This window comes from Misgurnus anguillicaudatus, chromosome 22 (assembly GCF_027580225.2).
Source record: "Misgurnus anguillicaudatus chromosome 22, ASM2758022v2, whole genome shotgun sequence".
Classification (NCBI taxonomy): domain Eukaryota; kingdom Metazoa; phylum Chordata; class Actinopteri; order Cypriniformes; family Cobitidae; genus Misgurnus; species Misgurnus anguillicaudatus.
The window spans coordinates 23,360,930-23,377,616 of NC_073358.2; the positions used below are offsets into that span (position 1 = coordinate 23,360,930).

Consider the following 16,687-nt stretch of genomic DNA (forward strand, 5'->3'; position numbering starts at 1 on the left):
TGAAAAATGGTACTCTTGCACCTGCTCTCCCCTGTATTTATAGAAAAACATAAAAAATGTGCTCCATTTAAATAAAATATGTTTTGAAAAATAGTTTTGTATACTGGCACAGTTGTCTGGTATTTTGTAGTTTCCATCAAATATTTAAATCAAATATTCAAAATATCAAAAACATCAAATATTCTACCTGACATTTCCTTCAAATAGATATCTTGTGATATGTAATAAATCTGAACTTAGATGACAGTAAAATATCATTATTATTCTTTGTTAAAATTTAAAACATCTTAAATTGCATAAAAATTAAAAAAATTAAAAGCAACCATACTATAAGTAAGGAATAGTTAACGACGGGCCAATGAATTATTAGAAAATAATGCACACCCAAGGTGGTAATGCGGCACGACACAAAGCGGATGTGCATTATTTTCAAATAATTCAAAGGACTGGAGTCAATTATTCCGCCTATACCACGGTTACCACAAACATTCCTCTGGTGTCTATTTGTAAGACATTTTAAAGGTTAGGTGTGTGCGGTTTACAGAAAAATAATCAACACCCATAGAACATTTCCAATCAGAATAAAGCATTCAACAGCCCGTGGTATAAATTCATTTTTAGATGACAACATTGAAGACTTTCTGAAAAAGCAAACACAGCACTGAACTCAACTCACTTTCTGATGTACAACAGATTTGGTAACTAGCCAACATCATTTCAACCAATATCCAAGTGCTTCTGCTTTGTTAAGCAAAATGTTCGCTTGAATGAATGTCTCTGAAATCTTGACAATGTCCACAGAGCCCTTCACTGAAAGTTATGTTGATACACTTATAAGTTCCCATGCCAAATCTACTTGGATGTCCACCTTGCCTAAGATGGCCACATTCCATTTGTAGTGCGTGAAGCTGAAAAACAGCTGTGCTGAGGAGTATTCATGTGCATAACGTTAAAGATTGAAAAAGGGGGGTTTACCTACCTGGTCGTGAAACCAACTGGCATAGAAGAAACCGTTTTCTACTAAAAATTCGTCTGTGGCATATTTGACTCTTTCAGAAAACAAATCCAGAAGGCCTCTTATTTTGGATGAACTAAATGACTAATAGTCCCTCGCCAATCCTGCTTTCGTAGCCACAAGTATGGCTGTTTGGATATGTTCTCTAATATTCTCGGGTCTGTCTGAAAATGATTGTAAATTGAAAGCAGATGCACTGATTTGCGTCACTCCCTATAAACCAACTGCTTTAAATGTCACTGGACTAAAATCTCTGGGAAAAGGAAGCTGTTAATGTTTATATAGTTATGACTCAGAGAAAGGTGATAAGACGAAAAACTGCACCTACAATACTGAATATAGAAATTCAACAGACAGAAAGAACAACATGACAAATTGGCAGTATGAAACAAAATGCTTTGTCCAAACTTGCACTTGTGTCAGCTAGTTTGCCTGATGCACCTTGTGTGCTAACATCTCCATTTAGATTGTGTCCTAAACCATAGATTACAGTACCCAATGTATCATGCATAATGACAAACCCAGGTTAAAAACAATGCAAAAGAATATCATCACATCTGCTTCTCTAAGACAATGGGACCTTTCGAGGGAAAGGGATCATTATAACCATTGAATGCAGATTCAAGCAGAGGCAACTGCCTGGCAAACCTGGGGCAGTCTGGAATGGGGCAGTTTCAACTGTGGGCTTTCTTACAACCTTTGCAGAAAGTACACTGAGCACATTGCCATCTGGCATAATAATAAACTTACTGAATACGGTGTGCCAAGTGCTATTCATTCAAGTGTGTGCTGGCCTGGCCCAGACAGAGCCAAGTTGCTCAACATGAGTTCAGCGGCCAAGGGAGGTGAAAACTACACCTAAACCAAGAGACGTGAGTCTAATGAAGACGTACAACAATAGCTATTAAATTAGGTTTACAACTTGAGCCCGCTTAGCTGTAATTGTAACTTTATAGGTCATCTGCGTCTAACTAATGCTGGCTATCCATGTAGGGGGAATAGTCAGTGGTTATGCTAATGGCAGCTATTTGAAGAGTAAAACACATTAGAATCAGTCCAGGATTTGCTGAGAGGAAGATTTTGCCAAAATACAACAAAAGGATAGATTGGAAGAGTTAACAATAGAGAGTGAATAAAAAGGAGTATTGGGAGAATAGATTTAAAGGGGGATGGGAAAAAGAAAACAGACATGCATGTGATATATCATTGCAAAATGGGACACATCATGTACTCATAAAAGTAATAATTTGCTTTAAAATATGAATGAAAAAACAATCAAATGTGGATCTTATATAGTGCAAACTGAAATAAGCACTAAAGAGTGTCTAAAAGTGATCTATTTATTCAATTTGTGGTACTATAGGTTACTGTGGCTCTTTTGGTGATGAAACGCAGCCTTCATCAGACAGCAATCTTCATCTTCACACGCAATTCTTCAGACGGCAGATTTGCATTAACACTGTTGTTCACACAAGGCTAGAAGTTTCCACAGGACACATTCTTCATTTCAAAAGCTAGATGAAATGAGATCTGATGCATACTTAAATAATTTAAAGGGGACATATCATGAAAATCTGACTTTTTCCATGTTTAAGTGCTATAACTGGGTCCCAAGTGCTTCTATCAGCCTAGAAAATGCGAAAAAGAACAACCCAGTAACTTAGTTTTGGTAAACCATTCTCTGAAAATTTCATTCATTGAAATTTGGCTCCCCTTGTGATGTCAGAAGGGGATAATACCACCCCTTAATCTGCACAATTTAACCACATCACTGTCATTTAGTGCACAGATCAACTCATGTGCATTTAAAAAAGCATTTAAAAGTGCACCTATTTCCTTGCTAAAAACGTTATTTTGTGTATTTGGTATAATACAATGTGTTTGCGTGGTTTATGTTAAAAAAAACACATTATTTTCCATATACAGTACATTTTGTAGCTCCAGATTTCACTCTCTTCCTGAAACGCACAAATTTAAAAAGCTCTGTGTCCCTGATTGGCCATCTGTACATTGTGATTGGCCTGAATACCTCTGATGACAGCCAGAAATGTGACGCTCCTCTTGTTTGAAAGATTCGGTCACAATGCAATGCTAACAGGAGTTAACTTACAGGCTGAGTCCGAAGCGGGATATGATAACGTTGGTAGGGCTGGGTATCGATTCAGATGTTCCAGATTAGGGATGCACCAATACCACTTTTTTGGAATATGAGTACGAGTACTTGCATTTCAGTACTTGCCGAATGCCGATACAGAGTACTTCATAAAAAAAAACATGATTTAAATTTACAGGTAACAGTTTTAGTCATATAATTTAACAAAAAAACAAGGGACTAGTTTGGAATTAAGAACATTTATTTAAAATGAAAAGCATGTTGTATGTAACATATTACAGAATAAATAATTATAAAAAAAAACTAAAAAGTATTTTTTTCAGTTTGTTGTAAACTCTGCCTCTTTGGACAACACAAGAGGCATTAACCCCTTACACACCACTCAAACATAGACATTTCTCAGACCGTGGTATCGGACTTTTAACGAGTACTTTAGAAAATGTGGCATCGAGGCCGATACCCGATACCGGTATCGGTGCATCCCTATTCCAGATCGATTTGATTTCGATTCACAAGCTTTTCAAATTGATTCGATTTTGATTCTTGATTAAATTTTCAATTCCGGTTCTCATGTCGGTTTTTATACTCGATTCTCGATTCAACTCAATGATTTAATACAAATACTATATTAATAAAAAAGAACAGTGAACAGCAGTTTACAAGTGGGTAATTAATAAAAAGAAATGAAAAGCCACAACACTATCGTTGTCGTCTTGCTTGCGAAATCTAAAATGCTTCCATGACTTTTTATGTGAAGGTGGCATCAACGTCGATGAAGCACCTGAAACCACCATTTTAAGCACTGAATGAATGAATGACAGGCTCGCCTCTCGCTCCTTGGTAACATCGCAAAAGGCAAAAAAGAGGGTGACATCTAGTGAAGAAGACTAGTCATTTGATTTACGTTAATCTTACATTCAATATTTGCGCAAATAAATATGGGGGAAAAAACGATTCTGCTCTTTGAGAATCGATTTGGAATCGACCACGTTAAAAAAAAACGATTAATCGGAAAACCGTTTTTTTTACCAGCCCTAAATGTCGGTCTTGTCTACATCACCAATCCCAGGAAGTAAACTACTGTTGACTACAATCTGAGTGTTTGTTGTAGTCCAAGAAAAGAGATAAACGTTGGAGATGATAACTTGCAATATGGTTTGCTTTGGGATTTGTAACTTTTGTATATCGTTAACATTTATTAATACATACCAAAGAAAATTTAATAACGTGAATTGGACAATAGGTGCTCCTTAACATGCTGTAATAAATTATCTGTGGGGTATGTTGAGCTACAACTTCACATACATACTCAGGGGACACCTAATACTAATTTTTTTAATCTTAAAAAAGTCTTGTGAAATGTCCCCTTTAAAAGTTAAAAGGAAACTTGGCGTTTTGTACGATTATTTTAACAGTACTTGTATGGTGGGTCCAACAAATTTTACAAGCTACCTGTTGTGGTGAGTGTTAAACATTTAACTACAAAACTAAACAAAAACATAACTGTTCTTCATAATATATATTCAAATACACAAATCAATCAACAGGTGTGTCTGTGGTTCCAGTAAGTATTGCCTAGTCTGAACACACACAGGCACATACAATAAGTCTACAGTTTCAGCAATGATTAAAGCTGCAATTAGTCAAGTAACTGTTGTGAAACATGAACCTAACACTGTAACCCCATCCTATACAAAGACACTGCAGTAGCTTTTCATCATTAATCTTACACAGTATGTCAGCTTCTATATAAATAGATGTCTATTGAAGACAAACACAGATACACATCCAGTCCTATTTAGAAGTGAGGAAGGAACTTTGGCATACCGCCTTTCTCCGTGAAGGAAGTCCGCCAAATGAATCTTTTCAATGAAGCATTAAGGCTAGAGAGGTTACAACTCTTATCAGAATTGCAGGAACTGACTCCCGCTTTTCCATCAACAATGCTGCTATTACCCTTTAAAGGAAATGTACTGCTAGCCTCAACCCATGCTGTTATTTATTATAGGGACGCTTTGAGGCAAATTCATTCCTTAACAGTTAGATTCTGACCCATAACTACATGAAACATATATGAAAGGCTTCTGCATCTCAGATTACATATTTAACCCCAATGCAGCCCGCTATAGTGGAACACCATAAACGTGTCTTTACTTCTAGTTATGTTATTGATTATTGAGTACTTTTACTTTATTTGTGTTTGTACACTATTTGTGAACATTTATTCTTATATGATGCACTAACCATTATAAAAACACTTAACTGGTAGGCAAAGACTTCCCTACAATATCTAAACCCTAATTTGTGCACATATTTTCTTCAGGTTTTGAATATCTAAAGCCAACGTAGACATATAATCAGTCACAATTGTGTAACTTTTTTCAACACATTATTCATAAACCTCACCCCTTTAGTTCGCAGGCCACTTTATAGTAGTAACCGAACAGGGTGAGTTTAACCACTGGCCTCTCCGAGGGAACATTCCTCCGGGAAAACTCTGGCATTTCCCGTCCTGAATGTCCCACACAACTACTGGATCACAGCCCCTTACTCATGTCTACACACTCGGCTATACCTCATACAAACACTAATGTATTCAAATGTTCCTCATAGACAGTATAGCTTTTCCTAGGACTGTTTTTCTGTAGACACTCAACAATTGATGTACAACCTCTAGTTCCTCTCAGGTCCAAACTATCAGCCCTGTATTTCTCTCGAATGTTGCCTCAGTACATACTTTTCCTGATTTATTGGTTTGTGAAAGCTCACAAAGCAGTATAATATATTTTGAATTAATCTGCAGTAAATAGTATTAATCAGGGATCAAATTTGCATTTCATGACATTTTCAGGGCAGCTCTCATGACCTCATAATAAAGTTATAGGATTATAACACACTCATACTTCATGGGAAGCAGAAGGCTTTAATTCCAGTAAGTCTACAAAGAGCAATCAAATTGAGTCAGAACAATGCAAAACAAGAGGCAGGCCTGACTTATGCAGAAGTTGTTAATAAAACCTATTACAAAACTTATAATACAAAAAATATTCAGCGTTTTAAATCAATCCGGAATGCATGTTTCTTAAGTTTTGACAAACTTTGCTTTTTTGCAATTTTACCCTTATTGTTGTTGAATGCTTTATTCTGATTGGTTGAGAAAGAAATGTTTTATAGATATACTATTTTCCCATAAATGCACACCTGACCTGTCAAATGTGTAAGGAATAATTGACAACGGCCCATTGAATTATAAGGCCATTGGTGCCTATTTTTAAGACATTTGACAAGTTAGGTGTGCGGTTATCAGAAATTAATGCATAACCACGGAACATTTCTCAGCCAATCAGAATGCAGCATTCAACAGACCCGTGGTATAATTTAAAATAACCACCAGAGCAATGTCTCTGGTAACTCGCGTCGTACCGCATTAATACCTTGGCTGCGCATTATTTCGAATAATTAAAGGACAAGTTCAGTATTTTTCATTTAAAGCCCTGTTTTAAGATTGTTTATGATAAAATAGAACGGTTTTGATTGCAATTTGGACATATGATGCTGGCCCGAGAATTTTCACGTCTTTGTTGTATTACCCCCCACCTCTACAACGGGCTGCATAGGAACAATCCTTCCTAAAATGCATTAAACTTTCGTTTACAAAGACGTGAAACTCACCGAGTGGTCAGGGGTGTTCACTGATATGCTCACCAAAAAAATTGCTGCAAAAGACGCTTTCCAACAGGTGTTTTAGCATTCGTTGTAAACTTGTGGACCTATTTTTCCAAACGCCTCACACCCGTATATTCTTCCGTTTAGAGCTTGAATACTAGACACTCCAGCCCAGTTGGTGGTGATAATCCACCTTTGCCAATTGCAGGAATACAAACAACGTTCCCGGCGCGGAGTAATACCGTAGCTCACAGCACATCTAATACAAGTCAATGGAGTTGGACAAAAACTACGATAAAACCTGTTGGAAAGCATCTTTTGCAGCGATTTATGTGTGAGCATATCAGTGAACACCCCTGACCACTCGGTGAGTTTCACTTCTTTGTAAACGAAAGTTTAATGCATTTTAGGAAGGATTGTTCCTGTGCACCTATACACCCATTGTAGAGGTGGGAGGTGATAGAACAAACACCCGAAAATTCTCAGGCCAGCATCATATGTCCAAATTTCAGTCAAAACCGTTCTATTTCATCATAAACAATCTGAAAACAGGGCTTTAAGTGTAAAACACCGAACTTGTCCTTTAAACGATCATCAATTATTCCTTATAAAGGCTAAATATTGCAATAGCGAGATACTAGATATAGGACACCACCTGTGTCTAAACAACCATTAACCATGTTACATTTAGCACACCTTGACTTTTATATTTCTTCATAATAATCAAATGAGCCTGGCAAACGCTCATGCCCGTTGAAGTTATCTGAGGTAAGGGACTAGATAACATCAACTTGCACTGAATCTATGGCTGGTTGCAACTTTTCTTGTTACTCTGTGGGAGGGTTTAGGTATGCAAGCTGTTGTTGATTTATTCTCTCGTTCACAAGTTCTCGATGTGAAGTGATTAAAGGCCTCAGACAGGGTCAAACCTGTGTTTTGTAAACCAAAACCTGTATTCGTTTAAATACATATATGGCCACCAATAGCACAACAACATGTACATGAAATATGAGGAATAAATGTCAAATAAATAATCATTTTCATAAACAAGAGTATTCAAATATGTTACCAACTGCAAAAAGGAATTTTACATTAGGTGTTTCTTGATGCAAATGGGCTCGTTTGTCTATTTGGCATTAACTAGTAACTTTACAGCAGTGGAGAGGAAAACTAAAAGTAGTGTGGGGCTGAGACTCATTACATTATGTTGAACATGGATATCACTGGCCAAACAGTTCAACACAATCAGTTTTAAGGGGCAAACAGCCTGACCTTATTAGGTACAAGGCTACCGGGAGTCATTAGGGAGGCGTGATAAAGATTTGAACTGCATCATGTCATTCACCACCTGGAGGGGAAATGTGTGTATTTTTTGGCACACATCCTGAAAGCAGCATTATTCAAGAATGTAAATGTTTCCATGATAAAACATCAGTGCTTAAATCTTTGGCAAGTAGTACTTTGACAGGCTTAAAGATTTTTTAAGCTCTTTTATTGGACTAAGATAGGGCTGGAATGTGGGAACATCATAAATGTTTGAAATGATGTAGTGCTCTCACACAAGCTTGGAGCCTTTTCTAGTAAGAGCAAAACTTATCTGACAATCTTATGATATATGAAAATGTTTAAACTAAACATGACTACATAACTGCATAGTAAAGAGGACATATGCATTCAACAAAAAATTGCCAAGCACAAAAGTTAAGTATGGAAATGTTATTGATCTTTCAAATAAAACAAGATTTGCATATTTAAAGGAAAACACCACCGTTTTTCAATATTTTACTATGTTCTTACCTCATCTTGGATGAATTAATACAAACTTTTTTTTTTAATGCATGCACTTTAAATCTTTGTACAGCGCTTTGTGAATGTGTTAGCATTTAGCCTAGCCCCAATTATTCCTATGGTTCCAAACAAAAGTTTTATTTCGTGCCACCATATTTACTCGTGTAACTAACCGTCTTTAAATAGGAAAAACATGGAAGTGTTTGGTGGCTTTGGTGGATCCTAAGGAATGAATGGAGCTAGGCTAAATGCAAACACATTCACGAGGCGCTGTACAAAGATTAAAGGTATAGCGGCAGATTTTCTTTTCCCGGGTGGGCATCAAGACTATTGGTCATCCCAGTTGTTAATCATTCTGATGATATGTTTACGTAAGGCCATCGTACGTGCTCGTCCCTCGGTTCGCTTTCTGCACATGCACACTTTCAGGTGTATATGTGTGGTAGGCTACGGTTTTAGCCATTCATTGAAGCTCGCGTTCTCACCGTATTTTTTCAACATGTCTGAGGGTCGCAAGAGAAAAAGTGTTACTTGTTTATTGTATGACAAAAAGAGAAAGGCATCTGAAGAAAGAAACAAAACCTCAGAGTGTTTTTAGAAGAATATTTCACACAGGTTGGGCTTTCCACTGATGCCTCAGTCGCGAAGTTTCTACTCTACAGGTAAAGTTTGTCATGCTATTTGGAGATATCCATTTAAAATCACTGCTAGTAAAAGTTGATGTAAGCTATGATTAGCATTGCTAGCCCTGGCACAAGTCACGAACAGCGCAGACACGGTAAACATCTCAATGTATGAGCCATGCCGGCAGCAACTTGTAAATAGAGCGAAGAGAAGAAATACGCTCGTGCATGCTCTCTCGTGCACATGTTAATAGGCGTTCCCTCTCGGGAGCAGGTAGAGTGTTGCGCATGTGCATTTTTTAATAAAAAGTGGAGGGGCGGGTCTTCAAAAATTCAGGAAAATGTTCCGCTATACCTTTAAAAGTGTACGCATTGAAAAAAGATAGGTTTGTATTAATTTGTCTAAGTTGAGGTAAGAACATAGTAAATTATTGAAAAACGGTTGTGTTTTCCTTAAAAAAAAAAAGAAATAAATATTTGAGATTTCTGTATCCAGCTATTTGAATGAAATAAATGTTATTTTTTTCTGCACAAGTTGCTTCAGAGCTCTGTCAACCAGAACAAGCCATCTGTATGGGACTACAACTCTACATACAACAAACAGCATTGTTGGAGGCTTGTGACCCAGCCAGCTTAGAGAAACTTCGTTAACCTTTTCCTGGTACATTCCCACTGGGCCCAACAGTATGTGGAAGAACTGGCTACACACAGAGTCCACCTACACAAGGGCCAGATGCATCCCAAGAAAACAACAGCTTGTATCCATGTGAGGTTAAATTAATGATCCATGTGGTGACTTGAGTGACTGACTTTAACATAAAAGCATATTGTGTATTAAGGAACTAGAGTAAACTGCACTTTAACAGATTGTGGATATGGGCCATCAGCATGAGTATAAAAACATTACCTTCGAAAGGCCCAAATATACTTTTCTGTCACAATACGCATGTATCGAATGCTTATACGCATACGAGTCACATGAAGTATACTTTGCAAAGCTGTGCATTCAACTGTGTGGGTACGCTGTAATACACGACATGTAATAGAAGAAAGCATACTTGGGCCTAAGACATTATTAGTCATAAAATAGGGAGAACACAAAGCAATGTGCCACAGGCCTCCCCAGAGGAAAAGAAAATCTGAAAAGAGATCTCCAAAATGTTTCATTTATTTCTCCTAGACAACTTTGAGATCCATATGACACCAAACTGAGACAAAGGTTTATTTCTCCTGTGTCTCAGGCGTTTCTCTGGAGCAATAAGATGCACTAAAACTCAATTTAGTCTCCTTTTAAGTTTCAGAAGAGATCTCAACAAGCTCTAATATAATGCTCAGAGTTTCTCAACTTCTGTGTCTCTTTGTGATCTCAGACAGAGCAATCAGAGAGTTCTCTCCATGAACTCAATATACTCTCATCCCAGATTCAATTCATGCATCTCATGCTAAACTCAGATAGAGCAAAGGAAGAGATTTCCACAAGTGCTCATTGAATTCTCAGACTTGGTTGTTTCATATCATATGATATCTTAATCCACATGATTTTTTAATATAATGTATTACTGTATGAATAAATTAATTGTAAATCTTTTATTTAAGGCTGCAAAGACCCTCTTCTTTAAGATTATTTTCTATAAATGATTTGAAATATTTCACTGCATGTAATTCAGTCAAATAATTTCATTAACCACACAAAACACATTGTAAAATAAAAACAGTAATTTATTGGTAACTTGAGAGCAAAGAAATTACAATTTCAACATTTCAGATGTATCAAAGTTTAACTGCCAAAAACTCATATCATTAATAAATCTAATGTTGTATATTCAGATGTATGCATCTTCTCATGTTACCCCCAAAGTGAACTTTTTGTATGACAATAGATTTGTCCATATAAAACAGTTTACATTTTCAGTAAGGATTTTCAACTAGTTGGAAAAATCATGGGCTCTTCTGTTCAAAATAAGATCATATCTCTGACTTTAAAATATCTTTAGTCCCTTTCAAGTTTGTTAGGGAAATGTGCAGCAAACACAATACCAGGCATTGAGGACAAATCAATGAACATCAACTTCCCCAAAATACTTTCAAGTCCTACCACTGTCTTTCTCACAGGAACTTCCAGGAGGCTAACAATATGGAAACACGTTCCACCTGTCAAAGTATCTTGTAGAAGATTTATGCTTGCAACTGCAAATTCATTCAAAAATGCAAGTTTTATCTCATTCTGACCTTCATTGGGTTCTTTGTAGGAACACAATAATTTAATCTGTCCATATTTGATCTGCGCACCATCACAAAACAACACTGTGTAATTGTTTCGTCTTTTGGTTTTTACATACTGCTGGGAAGTGTAAATTATTTTCCCTATTTGAGCTCTGTTATATGCCTTGACGACATTACTATGTAAAGCCTGACCAAGAAACTGTTCCAGAAGAAAAAGATCATCAGTTTCAAGGCATCTATTGAATGATGCCCCTAACATGGCCACACTATTGACAACATTACTTGGTTGATAACTATTGCTATTTGTCATTCTGGCCAAAAACTCAGTAGTTACTATGTTCAGCTTTATGTTTTGTGTGATGCTAGGGAGAGATTGTATAGTCCTTACAGCATTTACCATTTGGGCAGGTATATTCTGGGTTCCATGTATAAGACGGAGCAAGTACCCATTTTTGTCTTCAAAGTGAAAGCAAGAGTGTGTCCACAGAGGTCCAAGAGCTCTCACACTATCAGCTAAATGGACAAGTAAGTGCAAATTGGCTGTCATGTATCGCTCACCATAGAGTCCACTCATTTGAGAACAGAAATTCCAGAGTAGTTTCTCAGCATGATCTATTTGAGCAGGTGTTATTGACTCCATCAGAAGAATAAAGATTGCTTCACTAAGGAGCAGGAAATGGTTGTAGTACAGTCCTGCAAGAATGCCCCGGAATACAACTGGCCCGAAAAACAGCAAAATGTACCGATACTCAGATGCTTTAAAGAACATCCTGTGAGAAGACACAGAACGAGGGAATCGAATCATACATGGTGGCCTTATTTCTTTCAGACGTTTGTCAACTTCTTTGATTGATCTGACCATACTGAATGCACATCGAGAGAACTCTGTGGAAAACCACAAAAACATCAATAGACGCATTACTCCCAGTAGTACAGAATGCATGTAGTCTATACCTGTGCCCAAGACCAAATCATAGCTTGTTAGTCTGCTGAGAAACGTAGGTCCCTTCACCCCACGAACAACGCTATTGGAATCATAGGCCATCTTAGCATAATCTACAAACCCCTTGTGAGTACGAGGCGGGCCTTTTGGATCTGTCTTCTGGAAAGGAAAGGCATGGACATGACCTCTCTCTCCAGTCTTCACTGTTTGACCTGGCTGTTCACACTTTAGACACCCAAAATGTCCATTGAATTGAACAGTATTAAGTACCAAAGCTTTTGCAGGCAAATCGCAGGTTCCTGCAATGGTAAAGGCTTTGCATATGAAAGGTTCTTGAGCTTCTGCAAACTGAAGAGAAATTCCTTCCGTTTCAATTTTGTTCAGAGTGCCACACAGTGGTTCAAGGAATGTCAACATTGACGGCTTTGAATCCCCAAACCAAACACCTGCAAATATCATGTTTTCTCGTTTCGTGCGTTCAACAAAATTTAACTCATTTATGACACAATAAAAAGGCCAAACAGAAAACTTTGATGACTTAAAAATAGGTATGCCGTCTGTGTTCCACATTAACGAAATGTTTCTGGAATCACTGAGAGGCCCATTGCAAGTAGTAAATTTCTGATAGGTTTCTCCATCATATATTTCTTCAATACTGTCATGACACTTTTTATGTCTATTAAACCTGAACTTAAGTTTTTCTTCAAAACCTTCCTGAGCAAACAATCTCTTCAGTTGTGCTTCAATGGGAACCTCAATGAAATAGGAGGTTGACCCCTCCATCAACACATTGGCTTCACAGGTTTTACACTGGGTGTCTGTACTCTCAACAATCATGAAGCATGAGCTACAATATTTGTGCAAAAGCAGAGAGGAGGGATCATCAAAAAACTGTTTAAATTTGTGTAAATTTTTAAGACACTCAGTCTGTGTATCAGAGGGGCAGTGCAGAGATATTAATGTAAGCAAATCACTGAGAGCTTTTCCTGTTAGTTTGTGTCTGTTTGCAAAAGTCATTATTAGGAGAAGACTCTCTGCAACAGAAATTGGTGCATTTCTGTACAGTGGATGATCAGTGTTTGTAGAGCTTTCGAGTTCTGTCCCCTCCTCTTGGTTAAGCTCAAAACTGTCTTCAAATGATAGGTCATCATCAATTGAAAAGTCTTCATCAAATAACGCATTGTCATCTAAAGTTCCTTCTTCAACAAATTCAGGTAGGTGCTCAGGAAATGTATCCATGTAAATAGGCTGTTCGGGCTCTGATTCAACATTAAGACCAGAGTGATTCATCTCACTTGTGTGTCCATAGCACTGGGATGAATGGTTGGCATAATGGATGTTAAAAACATTTGTGTTTGAAGAGTCTTCCAAATTAGCAGATCTGGTCACTTGCTCAGTGCTGCAATCATTTGAACTCCAGTTTGTTGCTTCTAGAAACAAAAAAATTGATTAATTCGCTTTTACTTGATTGGTGAATTTATGGCTTACTAGTCTCAACATGTTTATATTTCATTATACTTATGCTAAACACATTACTAATTACTAGACTATTAAAGTGTTATAATAATCACCTGAGCTGTCAGTAATCCATTGACAACCCAAGTGAGGTTTGAAGGTCTCACTTCAGTAACAGTGTTTTATTGGACACATTAACTTTTATTTGAATTAACTCTCCAGTCGATCAAAATTTAAAGCTTTCCATTTGCAACATGCGATTTCCACAGAATAAATAAACTCCATTTCCTTTAGTCTCCAAGATGGCATGTAGTTAGTTGTTTTACATTTATGCACATGTTTTACCTCTATTTTCCTGTCCTTGTGTGTCCTGCAGAAAACCGAGAATGATAATACATTAAGAATATTTAACACTCACATGCAAATTTATAAGACATATCTAGGTTACAACAATGCAGTATATACTGTAGGAAACCCTGCTGTAAATACTCCCCTCATGGGGATTAAAATATTAACATTTTATTGGATCTGTTTAAAAGAGGTGTTTATTTACATGGATGGCCATTTTGAAAACTGTACTTTGTAGTGCTGTTGAGGTCAGACATGTTCTTAATATTTTGCTAATCCCACATATAAAGGTGATCTTAACAGACTGTCATTTCAAACAAATATTTTATTGTTATATAAAATTATTGAGGAACATTGTCAGAACCAATGGAGCTGATGAAAAGGACATAGCAGCTAATTTTTGACCTGAAAAGTCACATTTCAGTAAAAGGGAAGTTGTTAAAATATGATTTTGGTAATAGCTAGTTACCCACATGAAAAATACTTTAGTAGAAATATTAAAGTATATGATATCACAGTAAATGTACTTCAGTTTTAAAAGTGTAAGTAATTACATAATATTTACATGTATGGGTTGGTTGATTATGTCCTGGCTAATTATCAGATTTGTTATTGACCTGAATAAGTTAAGTCATTGAAGTAAATTAATCTAAAAATGTGCTGTTTTGACTCTGAAGCTTCATGTTATCTGTAAAGCAAATGGAAACTATAGTTATCAGATAAATGTAGTGTAGTAAACATTAAAATATTATTTTTCCCTAAAATGTAGTGGAGTGGAAATATCAAGTGGCAAGTTAAGTATCAAAATGGTACGTAATACAGAACTTGGGTGAATGTGCTTATATTCAATCACTGCAGATGACAATATAAAAACAATAAAATGTAAACGTGCCAACCTTTCTTCTGTATCTTTTGCAAGTATTTTGCTGGCTCTTCACCTTTCTCCTCCACCGTGAGTTGTACGTCTGCGCCATTTTTTTTATATTTGTAGCTCCAACTGTATAACACACACACACACACACAAATATAGAAGATGCTCTTCTTTGATGATGGTGGTAAACAACACTGGTCCAGAAACACTTCCTGTTACAGTTTGTGACGGCTATTTTTTTATTTCACATATATCATTATTTTTAAGATGTTTGTTTAACTTCAGTTAATTCAGGTTTATATGTTCTGTTGGTTTATTTTATCCCAACGTTTATCTAATGTTAAAAAACGGAAACAGGAAGTGCTTCTGGACCAGTGTTGTTTACATCTTTTGAAATGGTCTATAGAACAGTGGTTCCCAACCTTTACACTTGGTGCCCCTCCTATGTACATATTTAATAATCTGTGAGCCCCACCCCCCCATCAATATATATATTTGTGTGGAAAAATTAACCACATTCAAAATAAAAGTTTGTGTTTGCTTAATATATATGCGTGTACTGTGTATATTTATTTTGTATATATAAATACACACATATGCAAGTATATTTAATATTTTTATTTATTTATATATAAATTATTTATATTTATATATAATATAAATTATGTATAAATGTATATACAGTATATACATGCAAAAAAAATTATTAATACATGCGTGTATTTATATACAAAATAATGATACACAGTTCACACAAATATATAATGCAAATACAAACTTTTATTTTGGATGCAATTATTTTCTTCACAGCACATATATATATATATATATATGAAATTGTAATTGAAATCGGCATTGTTAGCAATTAATTTGTAAAAACTTTGAAAAAATATTTTTTATATAAAATTATTAGTAGAACATCTTATGCATCTTTATTCACCTCAAAGCATATCTGCTCCCGCACCCCAGGTTGGGAACCAATGGTATAGACAGTGCAGTCTAATACACAGTGTTAAATAGTGTTACACTTACCCCCTACTATCAAATGTATCAGTAACCTCTATGGAAGAGCAATATTAACTGGTGTCGGGGGCTGCCGGGAAAATAACCTGTGGTTGACACAAAAAAGGTACAGATGGTTCATAAAAGGGCACAAAATATATTAAATTTATTCAGACTGAAAAGGGTTACATTAAATGAATAATTATACACACGTGCAACCTTCCCTATTGAATAGAAATTGATTAACATAAAGTTGACTAAATTATGATCATAATGAAAATGATCGCAGTTGTAACATTTATTAGTGTAAGCGTGTAAGAACTATTTCAGTTAACTCAAATAAAAATAAAACTTGATTTTTTAACTGTAAAAATAAAAACTCAAGTACTAAAAGATAACGTGTTGGTACATTTACAAAGCTCACAAAAACCTTAAATTACAAAGAAAACACAAGCAAGTTTATTCTATTATTAAAAATTCGCTGTATCCACTCACCGCTTATAGATGTTGCACCGCCATCTTGGTTTTCTTTTTTGAGCTTCAGTTGGCGCAAAAACACTGTGAACCTTGAACCTTGTAGATGATGCAGCCCCAACGTCAGCATTAGAAGAGAGCGCCATCAGTCACAAATGCTGCATCC

General features: G+C 36.2%; 2 protein-coding genes across 4 annotated transcripts in view; both read right to left on the reverse strand.

The window, feature by feature from the left end:
* The window catches only part of LOC129440616 (uncharacterized), a 64,298-nt gene that overhangs the window by 35,832 nt on the left and 11,779 nt on the right, over positions 1–16,687 (reverse strand). The window contains exon 1 of one of the 3 annotated variants that reach the window (XM_055200066.2): positions 980–1,199. The exons of the other annotated variants lie outside the window; for them this stretch is intronic. Coding sequence (XP_055056041.2) covers positions 980–1,002 — 23 coding nt within the window. The 5' untranslated portion in view covers positions 1,003–1,199. Of the gene's footprint in view, positions 1–979; positions 1,200–16,687 lie in introns of those variants that run through there. 3 annotated transcript variants of the gene reach the window in all.
* Positions 10,626–16,680, reverse strand: LOC129413503 (uncharacterized). The gene is made up of 5 exons (XM_055167195.2): positions 16,543–16,680; positions 16,078–16,154; positions 15,071–15,171; positions 14,172–14,196; positions 10,626–13,801 (listed from the first exon to the last, which is right to left on the reverse strand). The coding sequence occupies exons 3-5, from the start codon at positions 15,146–15,148 to the stop codon at positions 11,196–11,198; spliced, it is 2,709 nt and encodes a 902-aa protein (XP_055023170.2). The 5' UTR covers positions 15,149–15,171; positions 16,078–16,154; positions 16,543–16,680; the 3' UTR covers positions 10,626–11,195.